The sequence below is a fragment of the Vulpes lagopus genome, chromosome 1, assembly GCF_018345385.1.
Source record: "Vulpes lagopus strain Blue_001 chromosome 1, ASM1834538v1, whole genome shotgun sequence".
Classification (NCBI taxonomy): domain Eukaryota; kingdom Metazoa; phylum Chordata; class Mammalia; order Carnivora; family Canidae; genus Vulpes; species Vulpes lagopus.
The window spans coordinates 79,548,338-79,571,364 of NC_054824.1; the positions used below are offsets into that span (position 1 = coordinate 79,548,338).

Here is a 23,027-nt window from a genome sequence, read left to right on the forward strand (position 1 = left end):
AGTATATTTTCCTTTTTTGTTGATTGTTTCCTTTGCTGTACAGAAGCTTTTTATTTTGATGTAGTTCCAATAATTTATTATTTCTTTTGTCTCCCTTGCCTCAGGAGATGTATCAAGAAAGATGTTGCTAGGGCCAATACCAAAGAAATTACTGCCTGTGCTCTCTTCTAGGATTTTTATGGTTTCAGGTCTCACAATTAAGTCTTTAATCCATTTAGGATTTATTTTTGTATGTGGTGTAAGAAAGTGGCCCAGTTTCATTTTTTGCATGTAGCTGTACAGTTTTCCATTCCATTCCCATTTCACCATTTGTTGAAGAGACTGCCTTTTTTCCATTACATATTCTTGTCTTATTTTTCATACATTAATTGACTAATAATCACAGGTTTGTTTCTGGGCTCTCTGTTCTGTTCCAATGATCTATATGTATAGTCTGTTTTTGTGTCAGTACCAGACTGTTTTGACTAGTATGGCTTTGTAGTATAGCTTGAAATCTGGGATAGTGATACCTCTAATTTTGTTCTTTTTTAAGATTGCTTTGGCTATTCAGGGTCTTTAGTGATTCCACACAAATTTTAGTATTATTTTTTCTAGTTTTGTGGAAAACAATGTTGGTATTTTGATAGGGATTGCATTTGATTATGGATTGCTTTGGGTATATTGACATTTTAACAATATTTGCTCTCCCAATCCATGAATATGGAATATCTTTCCATTTGATTGTGTCATCTTTTATTTCTTTCATCAGTGTTTTATAGTTTTCAGAGTACAGGTCTTTCACCTCTTTGGTTAATCTTATTACTACGTCTTTTATTATTTTTGGTTGCAATTTTAAGTGGGACTGTTTTATTAATTTCTCTTTCTGTTGGTTCATTATAGAGGCATGCAACAGATTTCTATGTATTGATCTTATATCCTGCGACCTTATTGAATTCATTTATCAGTTCTAGTAGTGGTGGTGGTTTTGGTGGTGTCTTTATAGTTTTCTATATATAATATCATGTCATCTGCAAGTAATGAAAGTCTTCTTTCTTACCAGTTTGGATGCCATTTATTTATTTTTTTCTTATCTGATTGCTGTGGCTAGGACTTCCAGTACTATGTTGAAGAAAAGTGGTGAGAGGAAATCCTTGTGTTGTTCCTGACCTCAGGGGGAAAGCTCTCAGTTTTTTCCTCTGACTATCATGTTAGCTGTGGGTTTTTCATATAAGGCCTTTATTATGTTGAGATATGTTCCCTCTAAATCTATTTTGTTGAGAGGTTTTTTTTTTAATCACGAATGGATTTTTTTTTTTTGTCAGATGCTTTTTATTTTCTTTTTTACTTTTAAAGATTTTATTTATTTATTCGTGAGAGACACAGAGAGAAAGAGAGGCAGAGACACAGGCAGAGGGAGAAGCAGACTTCATGCAGGGAGCCCGATGTGGGACTGGATCCCAGGACCCCAAGATCACACACTGAGCCACCCAGGTGTCCTGCTTTTTTCTTACTTTATTGAAAAGGTCATATACTTCTTATCCTTTCTCTTATTGATGTGGTGTTGATTTATTTGTGCATATTGAAGCACCCTGCATCCCAGGAGTAAGTTCTCCTGGATCATGATAAATGATTTTTTTTTTTTTTTTTATGTCTTGTTGGATTTAGTTGTTAATACTTTGATGAGGATTTTTGCATCTATATACTTCAGAGTTGTTGACCTCTAATTCTCTTTTTTAGTGGTGTCTTTATCTGGTTTTGGAATCAGGAATGCTAACCTCATACAGTGAATTTGGAAGCTTCCTTCCACTTAACTCTTTGGAATAGTTTAAGAAGAACAGGATTAATTCTTCTTCACATGTTTGATAGAATTCACTTGTGAAACTGTCTTGTTTTTTTGGGAGTTTGTTGATTACTGATTCAGTTTCTTTGCTGATTATCAGGCTATTCACATTTTCTATATTTCCTGCTTTAGTTTTGGTAGATTAAATGTTTTGAGGAATTTATCCATTTCTTCCAGGTTGTCCAATTTGTAGACATATAATTTTTCATAATAATTTCTTTGTATTTCTGTGGTATCAGTTGTTATTTCTCCTCTTTCATTTCTGATTTTGATTTCTCAAAGGCTCACTCACCTGCCCTCTGTCCCTCCTTCCCTCCCTGCCTCTCTTTTTGATGAGTCTAGCGAACATTTTATCCATTTTATTGATATTTTCTGGGAACTGGTCCCTGGTTTCATTGATCTGTCCTGTTGTATTTTTAGTTTCCCTTTTGTTTCTTTCTGCTCTAATCTATTATTTCCCTCCTACTAGTTTTGGGTTTTGTTTGTTCTCTTTCTGGCTCCTTTGGGTGTAAGATTAAGTTGTTTATTTGAGATTTTTATGGCTTCTTGAGGTAGGCCTGTATTGCTGTAACCTTCCCTCTTAGAACCACGTTTGCTGCATTCCAAAGATTTTAGGTTGTTGTGTTTTCATTTTCATTTGTCTCTGTATTATTTGATTTGCTGTTTGATTTCTTGGTTGACCAACTCATTAGTAGCATGTTATATCATCTCCATGTATTTGTGTTCTTTCCAAATTTTTTTCTTGGGATTGATTTCTAATTGTATAGCATTGTCAGAAAAGATGCAAGATATGACTTCTGTCATTTTGAATTTGTTGAGACTGGTTTTCTAGTCAACGTTAGTAGTCCTTTCGGGAGAATTTTCCATGTGCACTTGAAAAGAATGTGTGTGTTCCACTGTTTTAGGTTGGAATGTTCTGAATATACCTGTTAGATACATCTGGTCTAGTGTGTCATTCAAAGCCACTGTTTCCTTGTTGATTTTATGTTTGGATGATCCCTCCATTGCTTTCAGTGGAGTGTTAGTCCCTTACTATTACTGTATTACTCTCAGTTACTTGTTTTATGTTTGTTGTGAGCTGCTTTGTCTATTTGGGTGCTTCCATGTTGGGTGCATAAATATTTACAGTTGTTACATGTTGTTGTGTTGTTCCCTTTATGATTATGTAGTGTCTTTTGCTTCTTTTTACTATCTTTATTTTAAAGTCTATTTTGTCTAATATGAGTATTGCTACCCTAGCTTTCTCTTGAAATCCATTTGCATGATAAATGTTTCTCCATCCCCCTCATTTTCAATCTGCAAGTGTCTTTAGGTCTGAAATGAGTCTCTTGCATACAGTATCTAGATGGGTCCTGCTTTTCTGTAACCCTATGTTTTTGGATTGGAGGGTTTAGTTCGTTTACATTCAAAGTAAATATTGATAGGTATGTATGTATTGCTCTTTTGTTACTCATTTTACAGTTGTAAATTTTCTCTGTTCCTTCTCTATCTCTTCTCTCATGGTTTGCTGGCTTTCTTTAGTGATGTGCTTGGACTCCTTTATCTTTTGTATATCTAGTGCCAGTTTCTTGATTTGTGGTTACCTTTGGGCTTGTATATAACATCTTATGGGTATAACAATCTGTATTAAGTCGAATGTTGCTTAAGTTTGAACCCATTCTAAAAGAACCAAAATTTATTCCTCTCACCTCCATGTTTTAGGTATAGTGTCATACTTCACATATTTTTATTTTGTGAAACCCTTGACTAGTTATTCTAGAGATACTTAATTTTACTGCTTTTGTGCTTCCTACTTTTCTTATTCCTGCTTATGGTCTTTCCTTGCCACTGGAAGAATCCCCTTTAAAATTTCTTGTAAGGCTATTTTAATGGTGATGTATTTGGGAATACATTCGTTTGTATTTGTTCCCAAATGATGTATTCATTTAGGAAACTCTTTATGTCTTCTATTCTGAATGACAGCCTTGCTGGATATATTTTGATTGCATTTTTTTTTTTCTTTCAGCACTTTGAGTATATCATGCCTGCAAACTTTCTGCTGAAAAATCAGCTGATTTCTTTGCGGGCTTTCTTGTATGTACTGTGTTCTTTTCTCTTGCTGCTTTTAAAATTCTTTATCATTACTTTTTGCCATTTTAATTACTATGTGTCTTGATATGCACCTCCCTGGGTCAATTTTTGGAGGGTTCTCTGTGCCTCCTGGATCTAATTTATGTATCTTTCCCCAGATTAGGGAAAATTTCCACTATCATTTTTTTAAAAGATTTATTTTTTTATTCATGAGAGACACCAAGAGACACGCAGTGACATAGACAGAGGGGGAAGCAGGCTCCCTGCAGGGAGCCTGATGCAGGACTCAATCCCAGGATCCCGGGATCATGCCCTGAGCCAAAGGCAGATGCTCAACCACTGAGCCACCCAGGTCCCAAAAGCATATTCTTTTATTAGGACTATACTAAATTCATAAATTAACTTAGGGAAAACTGATACCTTCATGGCATTACTTATCCAAAAACAGGGTATCTTTCTATTCACTAAAATCTATTTTTGTCCTTTCCTGGAATACGTAAGTTTTTGTTTTGTTTTTTGTTTTTATTGAAGTTTGATTTGCCAACATATAGTATAACACCAGTGTTCATCCCATCAAGTGCCCTCCTCAGTGATTGTCCCCCAGTTACCCCAACCCCCCCCCCCCCCACCTCCCCTTCCGCAACCCTTTGTTCATTTCCCAGAGTTAGGAGTCTCATGGATTGTCTCCCTAATTTTCCCCACTCATTTTCCCTCCTTTCCATTATAATCCCTTTCACTATTTCTTACATTCCCCATATGAGTGAAACCATATGATGATTATCCTCCGTTTGACTTAGTTCACTCAGCATAATGCCCTCCAGTTCCATCCACGTCAAAGCAAATGGTGGGTATTGTCCTTTCTAATGGCTGAGTAATATTCCATTGAATATATAGACCACATCTTCTTTATCCATTCATCTGTGCCTATTATGGACATTGCTGCTATAAACATTGGGGTGCAGGTGTCCCAGCATTTCACTGCATCTGTATCTTTGGGGTAAATGCCCAGTAGTGCAATTGCTGGATTGTAGGGTAGCCCTATTTTTAACTCTTTGAGGAACCCACTATTATTTCTTCAAATAAATTTTCTGCCCCCTTTCTCTCTCTTCTTCTGGGATTTGTATAATGCAAATGTTTCTTTTGAAGATGTTGCTGAGTTCCCTTAATCTGTTCTTATTCTTTATTAATCTTTTTTCTTTTTCCTGTTCAGCTTGATTGTTTTCCATTACTCTCCTCCAGGTCACTAATCTGTACTTCTCTTTTCTCTGTTGTATTATTTATTCTCTCTAGTGTATTTTTAATTTCATGTGTATATGTTAGGAAAGTCAGCAACATCAATTCAGCTGTTGCAAGTAGCAGCCTTATAAAGAAGAGGTCCTGTGGTTCTCTGTAGTGCAGTCTCCCTTGTTAGCCAGAACCCGGCACTTCCGAAGTATCTCATTTGTGTTGTTGCACCCTCCTGTTTTGGCTAAGCTGTGTTTGCCTTTAGTTCAGTCATCAGCAGGGGCTCCCTTTGCCCTTTGTATGCAGAATTCAGTCCATGTGTTGTTAATGGGCTACTTTGGGGCTGCCTTGGGCTTGAATTAGGTAAGACCAAGTATTTCTTGGATTTCTAGTTGCACCAAGCTGCAGGTGCTCGCACTGTGTTATCCCACTGAAGGCTTTTGTTGGGTAGGGCCTACAGTCAGACCAAATGTCTGCTCCCAGCCCACTGGTAAGGCTGCAAACTACTGTGTGTAGTTGTCTTCCCCCTCTCCCTTGGACAGGAGTCACTTTGGAGTGGTACTGGCCCCTGTTGGGGCTGCTTGCACAATGCCACACCTGTGGCACCACTTTAAATATACACCTGGTGAGACCAGGTTGGAGGGGGTGAGTCTGGAGAAGAACTCAGCAGGGGGGTGGACTGTTAGCAATCCAGGTGGAGAGTATTTGTCCTCTCCTGGTACCTGCAGGTGTCTGCATATGTAGGCTGAGGGGCAGGAGGGAAATGGTGCCCAGCAGCTCTTTTGTTCTTGGAGAAGTCTCCCAAAAATCCCTGACCCTCCAGCACACACTCTGAGATTAATAAATAAATCTCCTTCCTGTGTACCCCAGGCATTTTCCAAAATGCTTCTTTTATGGTACATCTCAGCAGGACTGTTTGTTGTGCTGTCTATTTATTGGTAGGGACTCAGTTTCCTCTTGCCCTCCAGCTCTCCCAGAGCCAAGCCGCTCATTTTTAAAGATCCAGTTGGTGAGCCCACTGATTATAAAAACTCTAGATATTAATACCGTCTGGTGCTCAATGCCAAATGTTATGGGGATTTGTCTTCCCAGTGCAGGTCTCTGTGACTTGGGGCCTTGGTGTGGAGTCTGCAACTGCTCCTTCTCTGTGCTTGTAATGTCCCTCCCTCCCATGGACAGTCTAATAGATAAGCTTGGTTCCCAACTGTATTTCCATCCTTCCTACCATTTTTTTTTTTAAAGTTTACCCCGAGCCTTTGCTTTTTTTTTTTTTTTTTAAGATTTATTTATTTATTTATGATAGACATAGAGAAAGAAAGAGAGAGAGGCAGAGACAAAGGAGGAGGGAGAAGCAGGCTCCATGCCGGGAGCCTGACGTGGGACTCGATCCCCGGACTCCAGGATCGCGCCCTGGGCCAAAGGCGGGCGCTAAACTGCTGAGCCACCCAGGGATCCCCCCTTCCTACCATTTTTGATGTGGTCTCTTTTTTAAGTTTAGCTGTGGAGAGTCTGTTCTGCCAGTCTTTGGGTCATTTGCTGGGTTATTCACACTGATGTGGGTGTTATCTAGTTGTATCCATCAGATGAAGTGAGCTTAGGATCTTCTGACTCTGCCATCTTTCTTGGAAGTCCCCTATACTCATTCCATTCTGAAAATGACTTGAAGAAGCATATAAAAATATGAACAGTTGTTTTCATAATACAAGTAACTGGGAAGGAAGAGAAAATGAGGATAAGTGAGAAAAATATTAGACCTAGCAGTAAATTTAGTGTCCCTAGGAGATATCACAATATCTTTTTAGAAAGATAGGTCATCAATTTTTTTTCCCCAGTTTTCTGGAAGCCATCAGAAATAAGGAATTAAAAAGCCATATACATGAATTTCAATGTCCATATTTTAGGGAAAAGGAAGAAAGATAAGCTTAATAGTTATTCTTAGCTTATAGTTGCTTAATAGTTATTCTTTATTGAGGCATGCAAGAAATTTCTTCTGTATTTCCATAGACAAGACTGTATGAAGTTGTAAAACATCTTTTACTTCTTTATAGTAAATATAATTGTTTTATAGGGTTTAGTTTAGGTGTTCCTTGCTGTAACTGTATAGCAAAATAGTTTTGTATAATTTCCTTATACAGATGGCTAAAATAGAGTCCCAGACACACAGCTTTCTGATGATCTGGTCTATTTCAAGATTAACAATTAGATATCTGGATTAGAGGAGTGAATAAAGAATATATTTAGTGCATAAAAATATATTTTTGCTTTAAAACAAAACAAAATTTATTTTTTGTTTAAAAAATAAAGTTAGGGGATCCCTGGGTGGCGCAGCGGTTTGGCGCCTGCCTTTGGCCCAGGGCGCGATCCTGGAGACCTGGGATCGAGTCCCACGTCGGGCTCCTGGTGCATGGAGCCTGCTTCTCCCTCTGCCTGTGTCTCTGCCTCTCTCTCTCTCTCTCACTGTATGCCTATCATAAATAAATAAAATTTAAAAAAAATAAAGTTAAATGCATATGTATGTCACTTAAATTCTGTCACTCAGTTCTCTATGTTTGATGAGAAAAACAAACAGCATCTCTACTCCAACTCTGTTTCTCTTTCTCCCAAGGCAATTTGCTTTTAATTTGCTTTCTTAATTTATTATTTTGGTGTTTTTTCAGTATCTACATATCATACTTACAATGCATCTTGGGGTTTAGTTCTTTTTCCTCCCTCTGCTTTTGCAGTACATATGCACATATTCAATATACACCCCCTTCCTCATTTACCTCATGTAATTTAAATTTTGGTTAATTCACGGTTTTTGTTTACATCAGTGTTTACATTTTTATGACTGCAATGATAGCTGAGATGTGTTGCTTTTATTTTCCTCAGCATCATTTTTCGTCTTAGAGTTAATAACTGTGTTTTTTGTTGTTGTTACTAGTTTTCTTTGTATTTATCAATGTAATTTAACTCCAGATTTAGTGCCATGTAACCACATCTCCTCTTAGGATGTTTATTCCTATCAATTTTGTATTTATGAATAAAATTTTGAGTCTCTTTCTTGTTACATGAACCAGGATACTGTTTTCATCCTAGGATATCTCCCTTCACCACTCTCCTGTTTCTTATATTCCAGGTCTTCCGTGTCTTGGTTTTGTGTCATCATTTTGTTGGAAGAACTCTTTTGGTAGCTTCCTAAGAAAAGATACAGGGGTAGTAAATTCATTGGAAATGTCTTTTTGTCACTCATATTTGCTTGATAGTTTGGGTATAGAATTCTAGGCTGAAAATAATTGCCCTTTAAAATTGTGAAGACATTGATCTTTTGCCTTTTATTTTACATTGTAATTCAGAAGTCTAAAGCTATTCTGTTTCCTAATCCTTTAAATATGATGTTTCCTTTTCTATTTCTCATTTCTTTCTTGAAATGTCTAGAATTTTTTAGTCCTGTGTATTCTGAAATTTTGTGACAATATACTTTGATGTGGGTGTATTTTCATCATTGTGTCTGTTTCTTTGGATCTAAGAAGTCATATTCATCAATTTTGGGAGATTCTTGTGAATTATGTTTTACCATTTTCCCTGTCCTTTTTCTCTGTTGTTATTTATTTATTTATTTATTTATTTATTTATATTTATTTATTTATTTAAAAAGCCTGTTATTTAGATATGGGACATTCTGGATTGTATCTATAATTTCTAACCTTTTCTATTTTTTTTTCTATACTTTGGGAAAATTTTCTCACCTTTATTTTTAGAAACCCTGTTGAGGTTTTCATTTTTGCTATCATGTTCCTAATTTATAAGGACTTCTTTTTTTTCTCTTTCTTGTCACATGGATGTATGGATGTCACCAATAATAGTGGTGGTAATTTCATTCTTTGATGTTTTCTTGTAATGAATTTTTCTTTAACATATTTTCTGCAACAGTGTTTCTAATTTCTAATATTCTCTCTTAAATCTTCAAGTGTATTATATTCTTTCCCCTGCTAAACTCTTTTGAATTACTTTTTTTTTTAGTTCTTTCTTCCTATCCTTAATGATAGCCATTCTTCAGGTGAGGGTTAATCCTTGATTCACAATTCATGTTTAAGGGTAAGGTCTAAAAAGTTTGTGAATGGAGCTTACCAGCTGTGAGTTTGGTGATTGCAAGGTGATCTTGCCAAGCGTTTTGTGGTTAGTGCCTGTGTTGGTATCTTTAGTTCTGCTTGGGCTGGTCAGATTTTCTAGGGAAGACTTCGCATTTCCTGTATGGATGGTAAAGGCCTGGATGCCAGCACTGTCCAAGCTGAGTAGGGGAAAGGTTTCAGAAGGCAGATATTGACCTGATAACCCTTGTTTTAGAGCAGTACCTGTGCCTGGTATTTCATGGTCTGGAACTTCTTTTACCTTCTCCAAAACTAGTTGTCAGAGTTAACAAAAGGTGTGGAACTGAGGAGACTATTTAGGGATGCAATTATTTTTTAAGCAGCTTTCATCTAATCCTCCTTATTTCAGCTACCACCTTCTCCCTACCCCCATCACCATCTTCTCCAGAGGTACCTGGTGCTGTTAATTCCTGAGCCTTTTGAAGATTCTGCAGAGTAAGTTCTATTGGTTCTTAGCTTTCCTTACTGCCAGCTTAAGATTTGGCTTTCACAGATCTTTTAAGTCAGATACCACTTATGCATCTGCTTTTCAACTTCCAAAATTAATTTTGTTGCTGCTGACTCCTCTCTTGTTCTTCCTGTTCTTGTGTTTTGTGCTTATAAAATGATGCCTTTTTTGTAGCTTTATTGGTGTTTCAAGAGTGGGTGAAAGAGATGTGTGTTCAAGGTCCCTTTTTAATCCAGATGTCCTAACATTTTGTACTGCCAAGCTTTTAATGAGTACTGGGGATAAAGAATTTGAAGATGCACCTGGAATGTAGATAGACAGTTTTGTTAAAGGCTAGTCCATCATCCTTGTACCATCCTCATTGTTATTACCGTCACCATTACTACCATTACCGTTAGTTTTCTCATTTAATTCTTATAATCTAACAAGAAGTACCATAAGGGAGGTAAGGGAAATTAAGGGATATTGTATAGGTATGGGAAATTAAAGCTTGGGGCGGGATGTAAGGGAATATGCATAGAGTTACACAACCTATGTGGGCAGGATGTTGGACCCCAAAGCCTAAGTGCTCTTAAACCCACTGGGCCTGGGCATCACTGCCTTCTTTCTATAGTCAACATCAGCTAAGCTAAAATTAAGGTTGATACCCATATAAGAAAGTTTAAAAGCCTAAGTAGGGCACAAGGCTAAATAGAAAGTCAGTCTATATTTACATTTCTTGTTTTGGGGAGTTACCATCCACAAAGAAACTGTAGGTCCTTTAAGTCTGTCCTATATCTAAGCTTTAGATCTAGAGTCAACTTAGAACTTCAGTTCCAAGAATGGTCAGGCCTTGTAGCCTTGATGGTGGCTCTATGGGGGTGATTCATACCATCCTGGCTACCTGTATTTCACCATTTTAGAGATTCTTGTTGGAAATATGTTAATGAACTTGTTAGGTGCTAACAATCTGTTGTGGTGTCTGACTCAGTAGGGAGCTGCTGATGACTTACAGCTGAGTAAATGAGATGTGCTGAATTACCCTTTTACTTTCTCTTTGGTTAAAGCTGAAGGAATTGAAGAATCTGCAGCAGCAGTACTTACAGATCAACCAAGAAGTCACAGAGTTGCGTCCACTGAAGGCTCGACTTCAGGAGTATCAAGATAAGACAAAAAATTTTCAGATTATGCAAGAAGAGCTAAGGCAAGAAAATATCTCCTGGCAGCATGAGCTGCATCAGCTCAGGTATGATAATCCCTGCTTTTTTGACACTTTTTTTTTAACTTTTTATTATAAAGTTTAGTTTTATAAGAAGTTGCAAAAATAATATAGAGAGCTCCTGTGTACTTTTCATGCAGTTTCCAGCAATGGTAACATCTTACATTCCTGTAGTATACCAAAATCGGGAAATGACAATGGGTACAAAGACCCTTCTCAGATTTCATCAATTTTGTATTCATTCAAGTGTGTGTGTGTGTGTGTGTGGGGGGGTGTATAGTTCAGTGCAACTTTATCATATATGTAAATATATGTAATCATGACGACTACCAAGCTATACAAGTGCTCCATTACCACAAATAATGTCCCTTTTACTACTAATTTATAGTCATAATCTTCTCCCCCAACCACCTATGTCAACATCCTTAACTCTGGCAACAACTAATTTATTCTCCATCTCTATCATTTTGCCATTTTGAAAATGGTGGGGTTTTTTTTTAAGTTTTTATTTAAATTCCATTTAACATACAGTGTTTTAAGTGGAATCCTACAGTATGTAGCCTTTTGAAATTAGCTTTATTCACACATTATAATGCCCTTGAGGTCCATCAACGTTTGTTCATGTATCAATAGTTCATTCTTTTTTATTGATGAATAGTATTCCATGGTATGAATGTACTGCTTTAACTATTTACCCATGAGTGTTGTTTCTGATTTTTAGTTATTAACAAAGCTGCTGTTAAACATTTGTGTATAGGTTTTTATGTGGACCATAAGTTTTCATTTCTCCGAAGTAATTGTCCAGGAATACAAATGCTAGGTTGTATGGTAAGTGTTCAGTTTTTTAAGAAACTAAGATTATGTTCCAGAATAACCATACCATTTTGTATTCTTATCAGCAATATATGAGTGATCCAGTTTCAATATCAAATGCTATATCCTTGTCAGCATTTAATATTATAACAATATTTTAATTTTCAAATATGTATGCCATGCTATCCCAGTGTGGTTTTAATTTGCATAATGGCTAATAAAGTTGAACTTTTTTTATTGTTTATTTGATATCTGTAGGTCCTTTTTGATGAGGTATTGGTTCGTGTGTTTTATTCATTTTTTATTTGGATTGTTAATTTTTTACTATTGAGTTTTGAGGGCTCTTTATATATCCTAGGTACAAGTTCCTAGTCAGATAGATGGCTTGCAAGTATCTTCTCCCAGTCTACAGTTTATCTTTTCATTTTTTTCAATAAGGTGTTTTTAATTTTGATGAACTCTTAATGATTATTTTTCTCTTCATGCAGATTCAGTAGTTTCTGTTGTTCTGTCTTCATATTCACTGATTCTTGATTCATTCCTTCATCACTTCCATTCTGCTATTGAGCCCATTGAGTTAGCTTTTTATCTTGGATATTGTATTTTTCAGTTCTAAAATTTCTAGTCAGTTCTTTTTTTTTTTTTTAAATATGTATTTTTTAAATTTTTCTTTATTTATGATAGTCACACAGAGAGAGAGGGAGAGAGGCAGAGACACAGGCAGAGGGAGAAGCAGGCTCCATGCACCGGGAGCCTGATGTGGGATTCGATCCCGGGTCTCCAGGATCGCGCCCTGCGCCAAAGGCAGGTGCCAAACCGCTGCACCACCCAGGGATCCCTAGTCAGTTCTTTATATCTTCTATTTCTTCTCTGAGGTTTTCTCTATTTTTAAAATTTTATTTCATTTAAATTCAATTTGCCAACATATAGCATAACACCTAGTGCTTTTTTTAATCAAAGAATAGTTAACATACAGTGTTACATAAGTTTCATCTGTATGACATAGTGATTTAACAATTGTATGTATTATGCAGTGCTCACCACAATAAATGTAGTTACCATCTGTCATGATACAAAGTAATTAAAATATTATTGATTATATTTTCTATGGTGAACTTCTCATTCTTGTGACTTATTTTATAACTGAAAGTTTGTACCTTGTTTTGCCCATTCCCCACCTCCCTCTCCTCTGGCAATCACCAGTTTTTTGTATGTATGAGTCCATTTGTTTGTTCTTTGTTTTTCAGATTTTACATGTAAGTGAAATCATATGGTATTTATCTTTTTCTGATGTATTTAACTTAGGATATTACCCTCTAGCCCATCCATGTTGTTGTGAACAGCAAATTTTCTTAGTTGAGTAATATTTCTGTGTATGTGCACACACCAGATCTTCTTTATCCATTTATCTATTGCTGTACACTTGAGTTGCTTCTGTATCTTGGCTATTGTAAATAATGCTGCATTGAACCTAAGGAATGCATATATGTTTTTTAATTAGTATTTGATTTTCTTTGGGAAAATACTCAGAAGTGGAATTACTGGGTTGTATGGTATTCTATTTTTAATTTTTTGAGGAACCTTCATACTATTTTCCATAGTGACCATACCAATTTACATTCTCAGCAACAGTACATGAGAGTTCCTTTTTCTCTACATCCTCATCAACACTATTTCTTATCTTTATGATTCTGACTCCTGTGAGGTGATAACTTGCTGTGCTTTTGATTTGCATTTCTCTGAAGATTATAATATGAACATATTTTCATGTGTCTATTATCTGTTTATCTTCTTTGGAGAAATGTGTTTTCATTTGTTTTCAGTATGTTAGTAATTGCTTGTTGAAGCATTTTTGCAGTGGCTGCTTTAAAATCCTAGTATAATTCTATAATATATAATTCAACATCTATATCATTTCAGTCTTTTCTCAATCAAGTCATGACTTCCCTGGTTCTTAGTATGATGAGTGATTTTTAGTTGTATCTTGAACATTTTGGAGATTATAAGACTTTAAATATTATTTAAATCCTCTGCTTTAGTAGGCTTCCACTGATACTTTACTGCTAGATGATGGGTGAAGTCCAGTGGGCTCCCTACTCAGCCTTCATTAATACCACAGGAGAGGAAGTTCCTTGATACTGCCAGGAAGAGGCAGAACCCCAGGCTCCCTACCTGCACTCCCTTGACACTACAGTTGAGACGGGAGTACCTCATTACTATTAGGTGAGAGTAGAAGTCCAAGTTCCATACATGCACTCCATTGATACCATTGGGGGGTTGTGAAGAAAGGCATTATCACGGGGCAGTGGTGAAAGTCCAGGTGCCCCACTCAGTCCTTACAGACACTGTAGGAGGGTGGTTGAGGAGAGGCACCTTATTACTTGTGGATCGTGCCCAAAGTCCAAACTTCCCTGTTGGCCTCTTCTGATACTACCTCTGCAGGGACAGGAAAGAATGTTTTGTTACCTTGTTATAGGTAGAGGTAGATGTCACCACAGTGGGTTGTGGATGGGACTGATCAGAGTCACCTCTTTTCCATTGAGTGGTGGTGACAATCCAGGGAACACTCTTGGCCTTTTCTGACACCACTCCAACTACGGAACACCTAGTTATCTTTGGGCCAGGATAGAAGTCTAGCTTTTCCACTAGGATTTTGTTGATTGGGCTGTGGTTTTCCATGATGTTCACCTAGAATAGAGTGATTATTGTCATTAGTATTTCTGTCTCATCAGGCTGCCTATTCCTGATCTTTTGGCAAGAGAGAGCAGAATTTTCTTGGTCCTCATTGGTGTTTCCAGGTAGTTGGATTCTTCTTTACCCAATTTGGGATATATAAAATTCAAAAAAGAAAAACCAGTCAATTTACTGCCTTGTTCTTTCTCGTGTCCTAGGGCCACTATTTAGTCCAACTTCTTTCCATCTTTCTAAGTTTTCTGTGTTTGTTTTTATGCATAATCCCCAGAGTTTTCATCTCTACTTAGTGGGAGAAATAAGAAGATATGTATGTCTTCCATCCGGTCCGGATCCACAAATCCAAGCCCTTTTAAAGATGAGTAGTAGTGCTATATGATATTATTAAAGCAGAAAAAAATTTAAAAAGGACTATAATTCTTGTCAGTTTTAAATTTTTTATTTCTCAAATAAAATTGAAGTTTATTTTCCTCTCATGTAAGAAAGTCTGGAGGAAGATAGTCTGGAGGAAAATGGTATAACAGCTCCACAGCAGCTCTTTCTGCTCCACTGTCAGCATGCTGCTTTCACCTCTTGGTCCAAGATGATTGCTGGAACTTACTTAAGCTGTTAAATGGACATTCTACACAGAAGGAAAGAAATATAGGAGAAAGGCACAACCCTTTACTTTTAAGGAGACTTACTAGAAGTTTCCATTTAGGATACAATCACACTTAGGTCTCATTAGAAGAATTTAGTCACATACATCTAGCTTTTGGGGAGGCTAAGAAATGTTTCTTTATATAGAAATACAGTGTGCCCAGGTAAAAACCAAGGTTCTGTTATTAAGGAGGAGGGGAGGGGCACCTGGGTGGCTCAGGTTGTGATCCCCAGGTCCTAGGATCAAGTCCTGCATCAGGCTCCCTTTAGGGAGCCTGCTTCACACTCTGCCTATGTTTCTGCCTCTCTCTGTGTGTGTGTCTCATGAATAAATAAATAAAGCCTTTAAAAAAAAAAAAAAAGGATGGGAGAATGAGTATGAGTGTTTGAAGTAGACCTTAATGCTCTCTGCCACCTGGTCTCTCATTTGATGTTTTTTTAATTCAGTGTTTCTAACAAATTTGAGCCAAAGAGAAAAGGTAAAGAATAAATGCTTAATAGTATGTAAAAACAGGTGCTGTTGTTGTAGCCTTACTATTGGGACTTCATTACTGTTTCAAACCCAAAGCTTTCAAAGTTTAGTACAAAAAGGAAAGAATGTTGGAAAGTGCTGCTGACCAAGCAGCATCTGCTTTGTCTCACCTACTGCTACAGGAACCACAGGCAAATGCATACATAGAATACAGGTGGAGTCTAGATTCCTGTCCCACTTACAGAGGGGCTACCATGATGGCAGATATCAATATAATAATTATTGTAACATTCCTAAGACACCTCTTGATGTACAGACATAAGAGATTTGTTCCTTCATTGATCCTAGATGGCATGCATTTTACTAACATGGCTTTTCAAAATAAAGTTTAAGCCAAGTTTATAGAGCAAAATGCTTTTTTGAATTTGGTGATTTAAATTTTGTGTAGTAAAATTACATTCAAAAATTTTTCATATTTAACATATTTATGGACTTTCTAGTAAGTGAATATATGTCAAACCTATTCCATAGAGTTGACAGCTTCCCCAGATAAATACAGATACATACATATTTTTAATCAAATGATTTGAAGGGAAGATAAAAAACTGAATTTTTGCTCTCTGGAAATACAAATTTCTTCTGTTTATTCTTTCTGGAATTGAACTTCAAGAGAAAAGATGAATTGTTCTCTTTCAGCTTTATTTCTTCCCCTGCCAGGGAATAGCTACCCCAATTTTATTCTGTTAGAATCTTTTAGAATCAGTTCATCATCAAGAGATCACAGTTTCAGTTTATCTCCCTCCAGATGCAGTGAATTTAGGGACCTCCAGAGATGATTAGAACCACATGGGAGCATCACCTGATGTCTCCCATATTATCTCCAGGTCGTCTGGAACTATAAATATATTAAGTCTCCAGTTACCAGTGTAAACCTAAGAAGAGCTGCATTTTCTGTGGGCACCTCTTCCTCTTTAAATTTCCTCAAAGGGCATTCTGAAAGGATACTTTCTGTATAGAGTTAACTCTTAGAGAAAAGAACAAAGTGATTTCTGGTCTAATGATTTTTCCCCCCTCCTTTGCTGCCCATTTACTTTTCTCTTAGGTTTTCTCTCATTACCTCCACATTTGAGCAATTTTGAAAAAAAGTAAAATTACATCTCAAGTGAATGTGAGTACATTAGGGAAAGAAAAGGAAGATATTTTCACATTTAGAAGGAAGAAGAAAGTGAGGACACAAGTTTGATTCCCTGACTTTAGGACCAGGTTCTTTAGCTGCATAACTTCAGGACCTCTGTCTTCTGCTCTTGATCTGTGTGGGGGAAATTAGCTTTTCAAACATGAAAAAACTGGAACATCCTGTTCAGCTTCTGTTAGCTTTGGGATTGGCTTATTAGGAGAGCCTGGATTTATGCCATGACCTTTCTCTTCCCCTCATGTCTACTGATTTGCTTATTCTGTCCTGATTCCTGTGCTCTCTTACATAAGGGGTAAGTATGATATATCCCTATTACAGCTGAGTTCTGTGAAGTGATCAGCTTTGTTCCGTAGGTCCTATTCTCTATTGAGCATCTCTTTCCACACTATGACAAACTTCCAGAAAAATGGCAGCTTGAAGCTTTTTATGGAAGATTATGATCTTTCTTTGGTCTTCTACTCTTAAAATTTTCTCTTTCATTTTTCACAGACACATCTCAAAGGAAGTATTAAAAATCCTGTGCCTTTTACATGTAGTGGCCTTGTAATAAAATTTTATTTTAGTTTCTAAGTTTGGGCTCTCCCTTTTTTAAAAAAAATTTAACTGTAATCCAATTCACTTCTTAGCTAAGCAAGATTATTTCATAACAGTTATAAGCCATTTAGAGAAGAAGGGACCGTTTTACTTTATTTCTAGAGTGAAAGACAAAAAAGTCAGATGCAATTCAAACAAAACCTAGTGTTATTGGAAAAAATAGAGACACGGGTAGTAAAGAGATTCTGCAGAAATTTGATGACAATCCTACTGAGTTCTTTTAGTATAGAGAGAAGTAGAACTAAAGAATGTGGCAGAGACACAGTTTTTGCTAGCACTACAATAAATGAGCTGGTCAGACTTGGCCAAATTTGAGGAATAAATAGAAAGCAGCTCATATTTGTTGGGCGATTGTGATGTGCCAGGCTTTGTGTTTGGTGCCTGACATACAGTGTCTCATTTAATCCTTAGAATAATCCTAAGGAATCAATAGTTTATTCCCATTTTACCAATGAGGCTTGAAGAGATGAAGAAACTTTATTCAGGTCTGATGCCTAGTTTATGATAGAGCCAGCATTTGAACCCAGCTCTGTCAAAACTCTACAGTTGCTCTGGGTAGCATTGCATTTTTGTAACCATGATGTTAGACTGCAACTGGCACTACCTTTCTGAAGAATTAGAGTGGTTTCCCATTGCTTACAGAATGTGGTTTATTTAACATGCTACTCAGTGCCTCACATGATCGAAACTCACTTCTCCATCTTCGTTTCCTACCCTATCTGCTACAATTCCAGAATTCTTTGTGTGTGTGTGTGTGTGTGTGTGTGTGTATTCATTTTTGTGCCTACTGTTCAATAAGTTCATAGAACCTGGAATGCTTTCCCATGCAATCATCCTCAGTCCTGCCAGTTGAAATTCTTTTTATTAGTTCAGCTTCATCATCTTGCTGTGCAGTTCAATTTATAATATAAATTGTGCTCTGTGATACATTTTCTTTACTATGTCTCTACAGCCCATAATACTGTTTTGAATTTGTAATTATTCATCCATGTCTCACAAGTATTTTTTTGCCTGTGATTATTTCGTGTGTTTTCTAGGATGGAAAAGAGCTCCTGGGAAGCCCAGGAGAGGAGAATCAAGGAGCAGTACCTTATGGCTATCTCAGATAAAGATCAGCAGCTCAGTCATCTGCAGAATCTTATGAGGGAATTGAGATCTCCTTCCTCTCGGGCTGAGGCCCTCAAAGTACAGTACCAAAGACAGGTGAGTAATCCCCATGCTGATTGCTACTCAGAGGTAACCACCACCTAGGAAGCATTAGCTTCCTGCAAGCCAAGTGCCCATCTACCACTCTTAGGCAAGTTGTCTTGTGACCTCCTGTGAGGTGGACTGAGTTCATGGAGGGAAGGAATTAAGCATGAACAGCATTAGGAGGATATTTCATTAGTGTTTGTACCCTGACAGGCATCCCCAGAGACATCGGCATCCCTAGATGGATCACAAAATCTAGTTTATGAGACAGAACTTCTTAGGACACAGCTCAATGACAGCCTAAAGGAAATTCACCAAAAGGAATTAAGAATTCAGCAACTAAACAGCAAGGTAAGTATTTCCTGGTAGACTTGAATTCAGTTTCTTATTTCCATGACCAGAGAAGCAAGGAAATAAGTAGAAGCTGATTAAGTCTAGGTTGTAGCTATCACATATCTTTGGATACAGAAGATTCACTTTTCTTGGGGTCTGGATTGCTCACCCCAAAGTACTGGACACACGGCCATTTCCTTTTCCTTATCCTTGGAGTGTCCTTGGGAATGATTTGGAGAAATCTATTTAATAAGAATAAAAAAATCCAACTCTTTTAGGAAGCCTTGTTCCCCAGCATTGTCTTCCTATCTGTACCCCTTGTTAGTAATATTGAAGTAACTCCCCACAAATGCTTCAACACCTTCCTCTCTGATTCCTCCCAGTGTGCAACAGGAAAATGTTTCAGGAAGGAATAAGGAAGCTTTTCAGTTGTGATATTAGAAATAGAGAAGACAAGTCTGCTCTTCATTCCACTCCATTTGTAGCCTTTCTCATTGGTGTCTAATATTCTGGAACTAAAGAAGCCAGCTTTTTTTTTTTTTTTTTAATTTTTTTTATTTATTTATGATAGTCACACAGGGAGAGAGAGAGAGAGAGGCAGAGACACAGGCAGAGGGAGAAGCAGGCTCCATGCACCGGAAGCCCGATGTGGGATTCGATCCCGGGTCTCCAGGATCGCGCCCTGGGCCAAAGGCAGGCGCCAAACCGCTGTGCCACCCAGGGATCCCAAGAAGCCAGCTTTATCCCAAACCCCAGCCATGCCAGTCCACATACTCAAAGGAAGCATACCAGGAAAGATGGGATATATTTCTGTAGGGAAGAGCCATTTTGCCATCTGGTCTCTAGAGCCAATCTCACCAAGGCAAGATTAAAGAAAATTATTCTTGGATACCTTCTCACATCTCTGTTCTCTCTCTTCATCTGTTCTCTGGCTTCTCTTCCTCCTTCATCTGCCTCTCCTTCCCACCTACTTATGAAACATTATGCTCCTGTTGCTCTCTGACTATTCAGAGTATTCTTGAGTGTCACCTCCCTAGGAAGCCTTCTTCAGAGGAATCCAGGTAGGTAGTTTCTGTTAGAACTAGAAGGGATTTAAGAGGTCATTTAGACTCCAGAATACAAAGATTGTCTTTGAAGAGAGTTGTGAATGTCCAAAAATTATATACAAATTAGTGTTTGTATAGGTGTGTGCATGTCTGAGTCTCTCATCATGAGAACCTGTCAATTCATCAAGGGATCTATGATCCAGAAATGGTAAAGATGGACACATGGGTGGCGCAGTGGTTGAGCATTTGCCTTTGGCTCAGGTCGTGATCCTGGGATCGAGGCTTCCTGTGAAGAGCCTGCTTTTCCCTTTCCCTATGTCTCTGCCTCTCTCTCTCTCTCTCTCTCTCTCTCTCTCTCTCTGTCTGTCTCTTGTGAATAAATAAAATCTTTTTTAAAAAATGGTAAAGATAGGTAGGCTGTACAACAGAAAGGGAAACTAAGGCCCAGAGGTATTAAGTAATTTGCCTAAGGTGTTAGAAGGAGGTCATTCTGAGATAAATATGATAACCTATGTGGAAAAGCGCAGTACCTAGCTTATGTAGGAGGTATTTATTAAATGTCAAATTCAACTAATTGAATTGAAGTATCAGAGGCTGATAATGCTATTAACTTTGGCAGAAAATTTGCATTTAATAGTTTGTTGATTCAAATTAATGGGTAAAACTATAGCCCCTTTATTGGGGTAATTGTCTGGGAGTTTTCAAGGGGACTCCAGAGCAGCTCCTATCCACTTCTCCTTCTTGCCATAAACTAGATCCCATTTCATTTTACATTTGCACTCCTGAAAACCACTGTAAATTACTCTGGGCATTTGTCTTTCTAGGACAGTATTTTAAAATGAAATTTAGGACCCTTAGTAGATGATGAGGTCCTTTTAGTGGGTAGCAACTAAAAAACTTTTAATGTAAATATTTTATTGAAATAAAATATATAAAAAGCATACAAATCATAAATATAGCACAGCATATTTTCACAAAGTGAAGACACCCAATAACGAGTACCCAGATCAAGAATCAGAATATACCAGAACTTCAGAAAGTCTCTTGTCTCCTTTTCTAGTCACCTTAGAACTACAGATACATGGAATCATATCTTCTCTTATGTGACTTCATTTATTTTGTGAGATTCATCCATGTTGTTTTAGATAGTGTGATTTTTCCATTCTCAGGCTATATAGCATTGGATTGTAAGCACATACCATAGTTTCTCTCTTATGCTCTTAAAGGACGTTAGGATTTTTCCAGTTTGGAGCTATTAAAACTAGTGCAAATAGTGTTTTTTACAGAACAAAATAAAAAAGATTACAAACAAGTAGTTATTATATAATATAAAGAGTCTATCTTGTTTAGAGAAACTTTAGTTTTAATTACATATACTTATATACTAAGTTCTGGATCACAATCAACGTTATGTTTTCTTTAACAGCTTTATTGAGATATATACTGCATATATTGCTTAAAATACGAGAGATACTACTTTGGGTCACTGTCCTTCTGGGTGAGAAAGAGTTCTTCCTTTAGAAATAAACTGCAAAGAGGCATCTTTATCCCTAATGTCATTCATTCACTCACTCCATTCATTCATTCATTCATCCATTCATTCACTCATTCACCAAATAACTATTATTTACCTTCTATGAGGCTGGCCATATGTTAGGATACACAGTGGCCCCTCATGGAGCATAGCACCTGATGAGCTTAGAGCCTCACTCTAAATGGGTGCTAGCTAACTAGCAGACTTGCTTCTTGGGCCCGAATGGGATTATAGTAAATGGTCTAGGCATAGAATACTCATCAAGCCACTGCCCTGTTTCTTTCCATGGATACTCAGACTTTATTTATATTTCTTCCAGCATGGTTGGATGTTTGTATGTAATGCAAACTTAAAAACTTGTAACCTAAAACTTAAAAACAGGAGAGGAATGACTATTAGGATAATGTAGTCTAGATTATTCCCTTCTATTCTGAAGTACAACAGTTTATGAGCTAAAACAGACAAACTCTTCCTTAAAGGCCCGATGGTGAATATTTTAGGTCTGTAGGCTATGCCTCCTGTTATAACTATTCAGCTCTGCCGTTCTGTCTCAAAAGCAGCCACAGATGGTATGTAAACAAATAGAGCAGTCATATTCTAATAAAACCAATTTACCAAAAAAAAAGAAAAAAAGACAGTAAACCCTGGATCATAGTTTGCCAACACCTAAGCTATAGGGATCTTTGTCTAATCCTAAATAGAATGATGTGAACAGTATAAAAGGTGGTTTATAGGAGGGCAGCTTATAAACAATTAGACCTCTCCAGTTAAGGGGGTTTTTGCTTCCAATGATTTTTACATATCTATCCTTTCTCCTTTAAATTTGTATAGGAAAGAAAGTATTGTATTTTCAAAACTGAGGAATTTTTTTGGTTTTTGTTTTGGGAGTTTTTTTTGGTAGCTTTTGGGCTATTCATTGCGGCCAGGAAAATTAACTTTCATCTCTGTCTCAGAGTTGTCATTATACCCAGTAATTGTCATGTCTACCCCTGTCTTCAAATTAGTATTGCTTTTCAAACATTTATATTCTTTTCTTTACCAACTGCTCCTACTCCCCCTAAAACACATAACCTGCTTCACTTCCCTTACTGAACCCTCAGATGCGATGCCATCAGTAGTAGGCAGAGCTCTAGACTTGGAACCAAGAACCATAGTTGAGTTCTGGTCTGTCATCTCTGAGCCACATGATATTGGGCAAGTCACTGCTCATTTCTTTTTTTGTTTGTCATTTGTGAATGGGGACAAATTAAACATCTACCTCTCTCAAATAAGATGATACTTTAAAAAGTGCTTAGTAAACTGAAAATTATTCTTCAGAGGTAAGGTTATTCATTGTGATTTTCATTCTATCTATGAAAATATTTTTGTTATGCCATGTAGATTCTTACTTTAGTTTTCTGTATGTATCAAATGTCTTTCCCAGTCTGTCAGAGTATCTCTAGAAAGATTTATCTTCTCTGAACATTGAGTCAACTTTTTTTTTTAATTTAAATTCAAGTTAATAGGGTGCCTCAGCTCAGTTGGTTGAGTATCTGCCTCTGGCTTAGGTCATGGTCCCAGGATCGAGCCCTGCATTAGACTCCCTACTCAGCAGGGAGCCTGTTTCTGTCTCTCCTCCCGCTTGTACTAT

At 37.1% G+C, this 23,027-nt stretch overlaps 1 protein-coding gene across 4 annotated transcripts in view; it reads left to right on the forward strand.

The window, feature by feature from the left end:
• The window catches only part of GOLGB1 (golgin B1), an 85,849-nt gene that overhangs the window by 56,724 nt on the left and 6,098 nt on the right, over positions 1–23,027 (forward strand). For all 4 annotated transcript variants that reach the window (XM_041774062.1, XM_041721634.1, XM_041774239.1 and 1 more), the window contains 3 exons: positions 10,738–10,916; positions 18,331–18,496; positions 18,698–18,835. In XM_041774062.1, the coding sequence (XP_041629996.1) occupies positions 10,738–10,916; positions 18,331–18,496; positions 18,698–18,835 (483 nt within the window). The remainder of the gene's footprint in view (positions 1–10,737; positions 10,917–18,330; positions 18,497–18,697; positions 18,836–23,027) is intronic.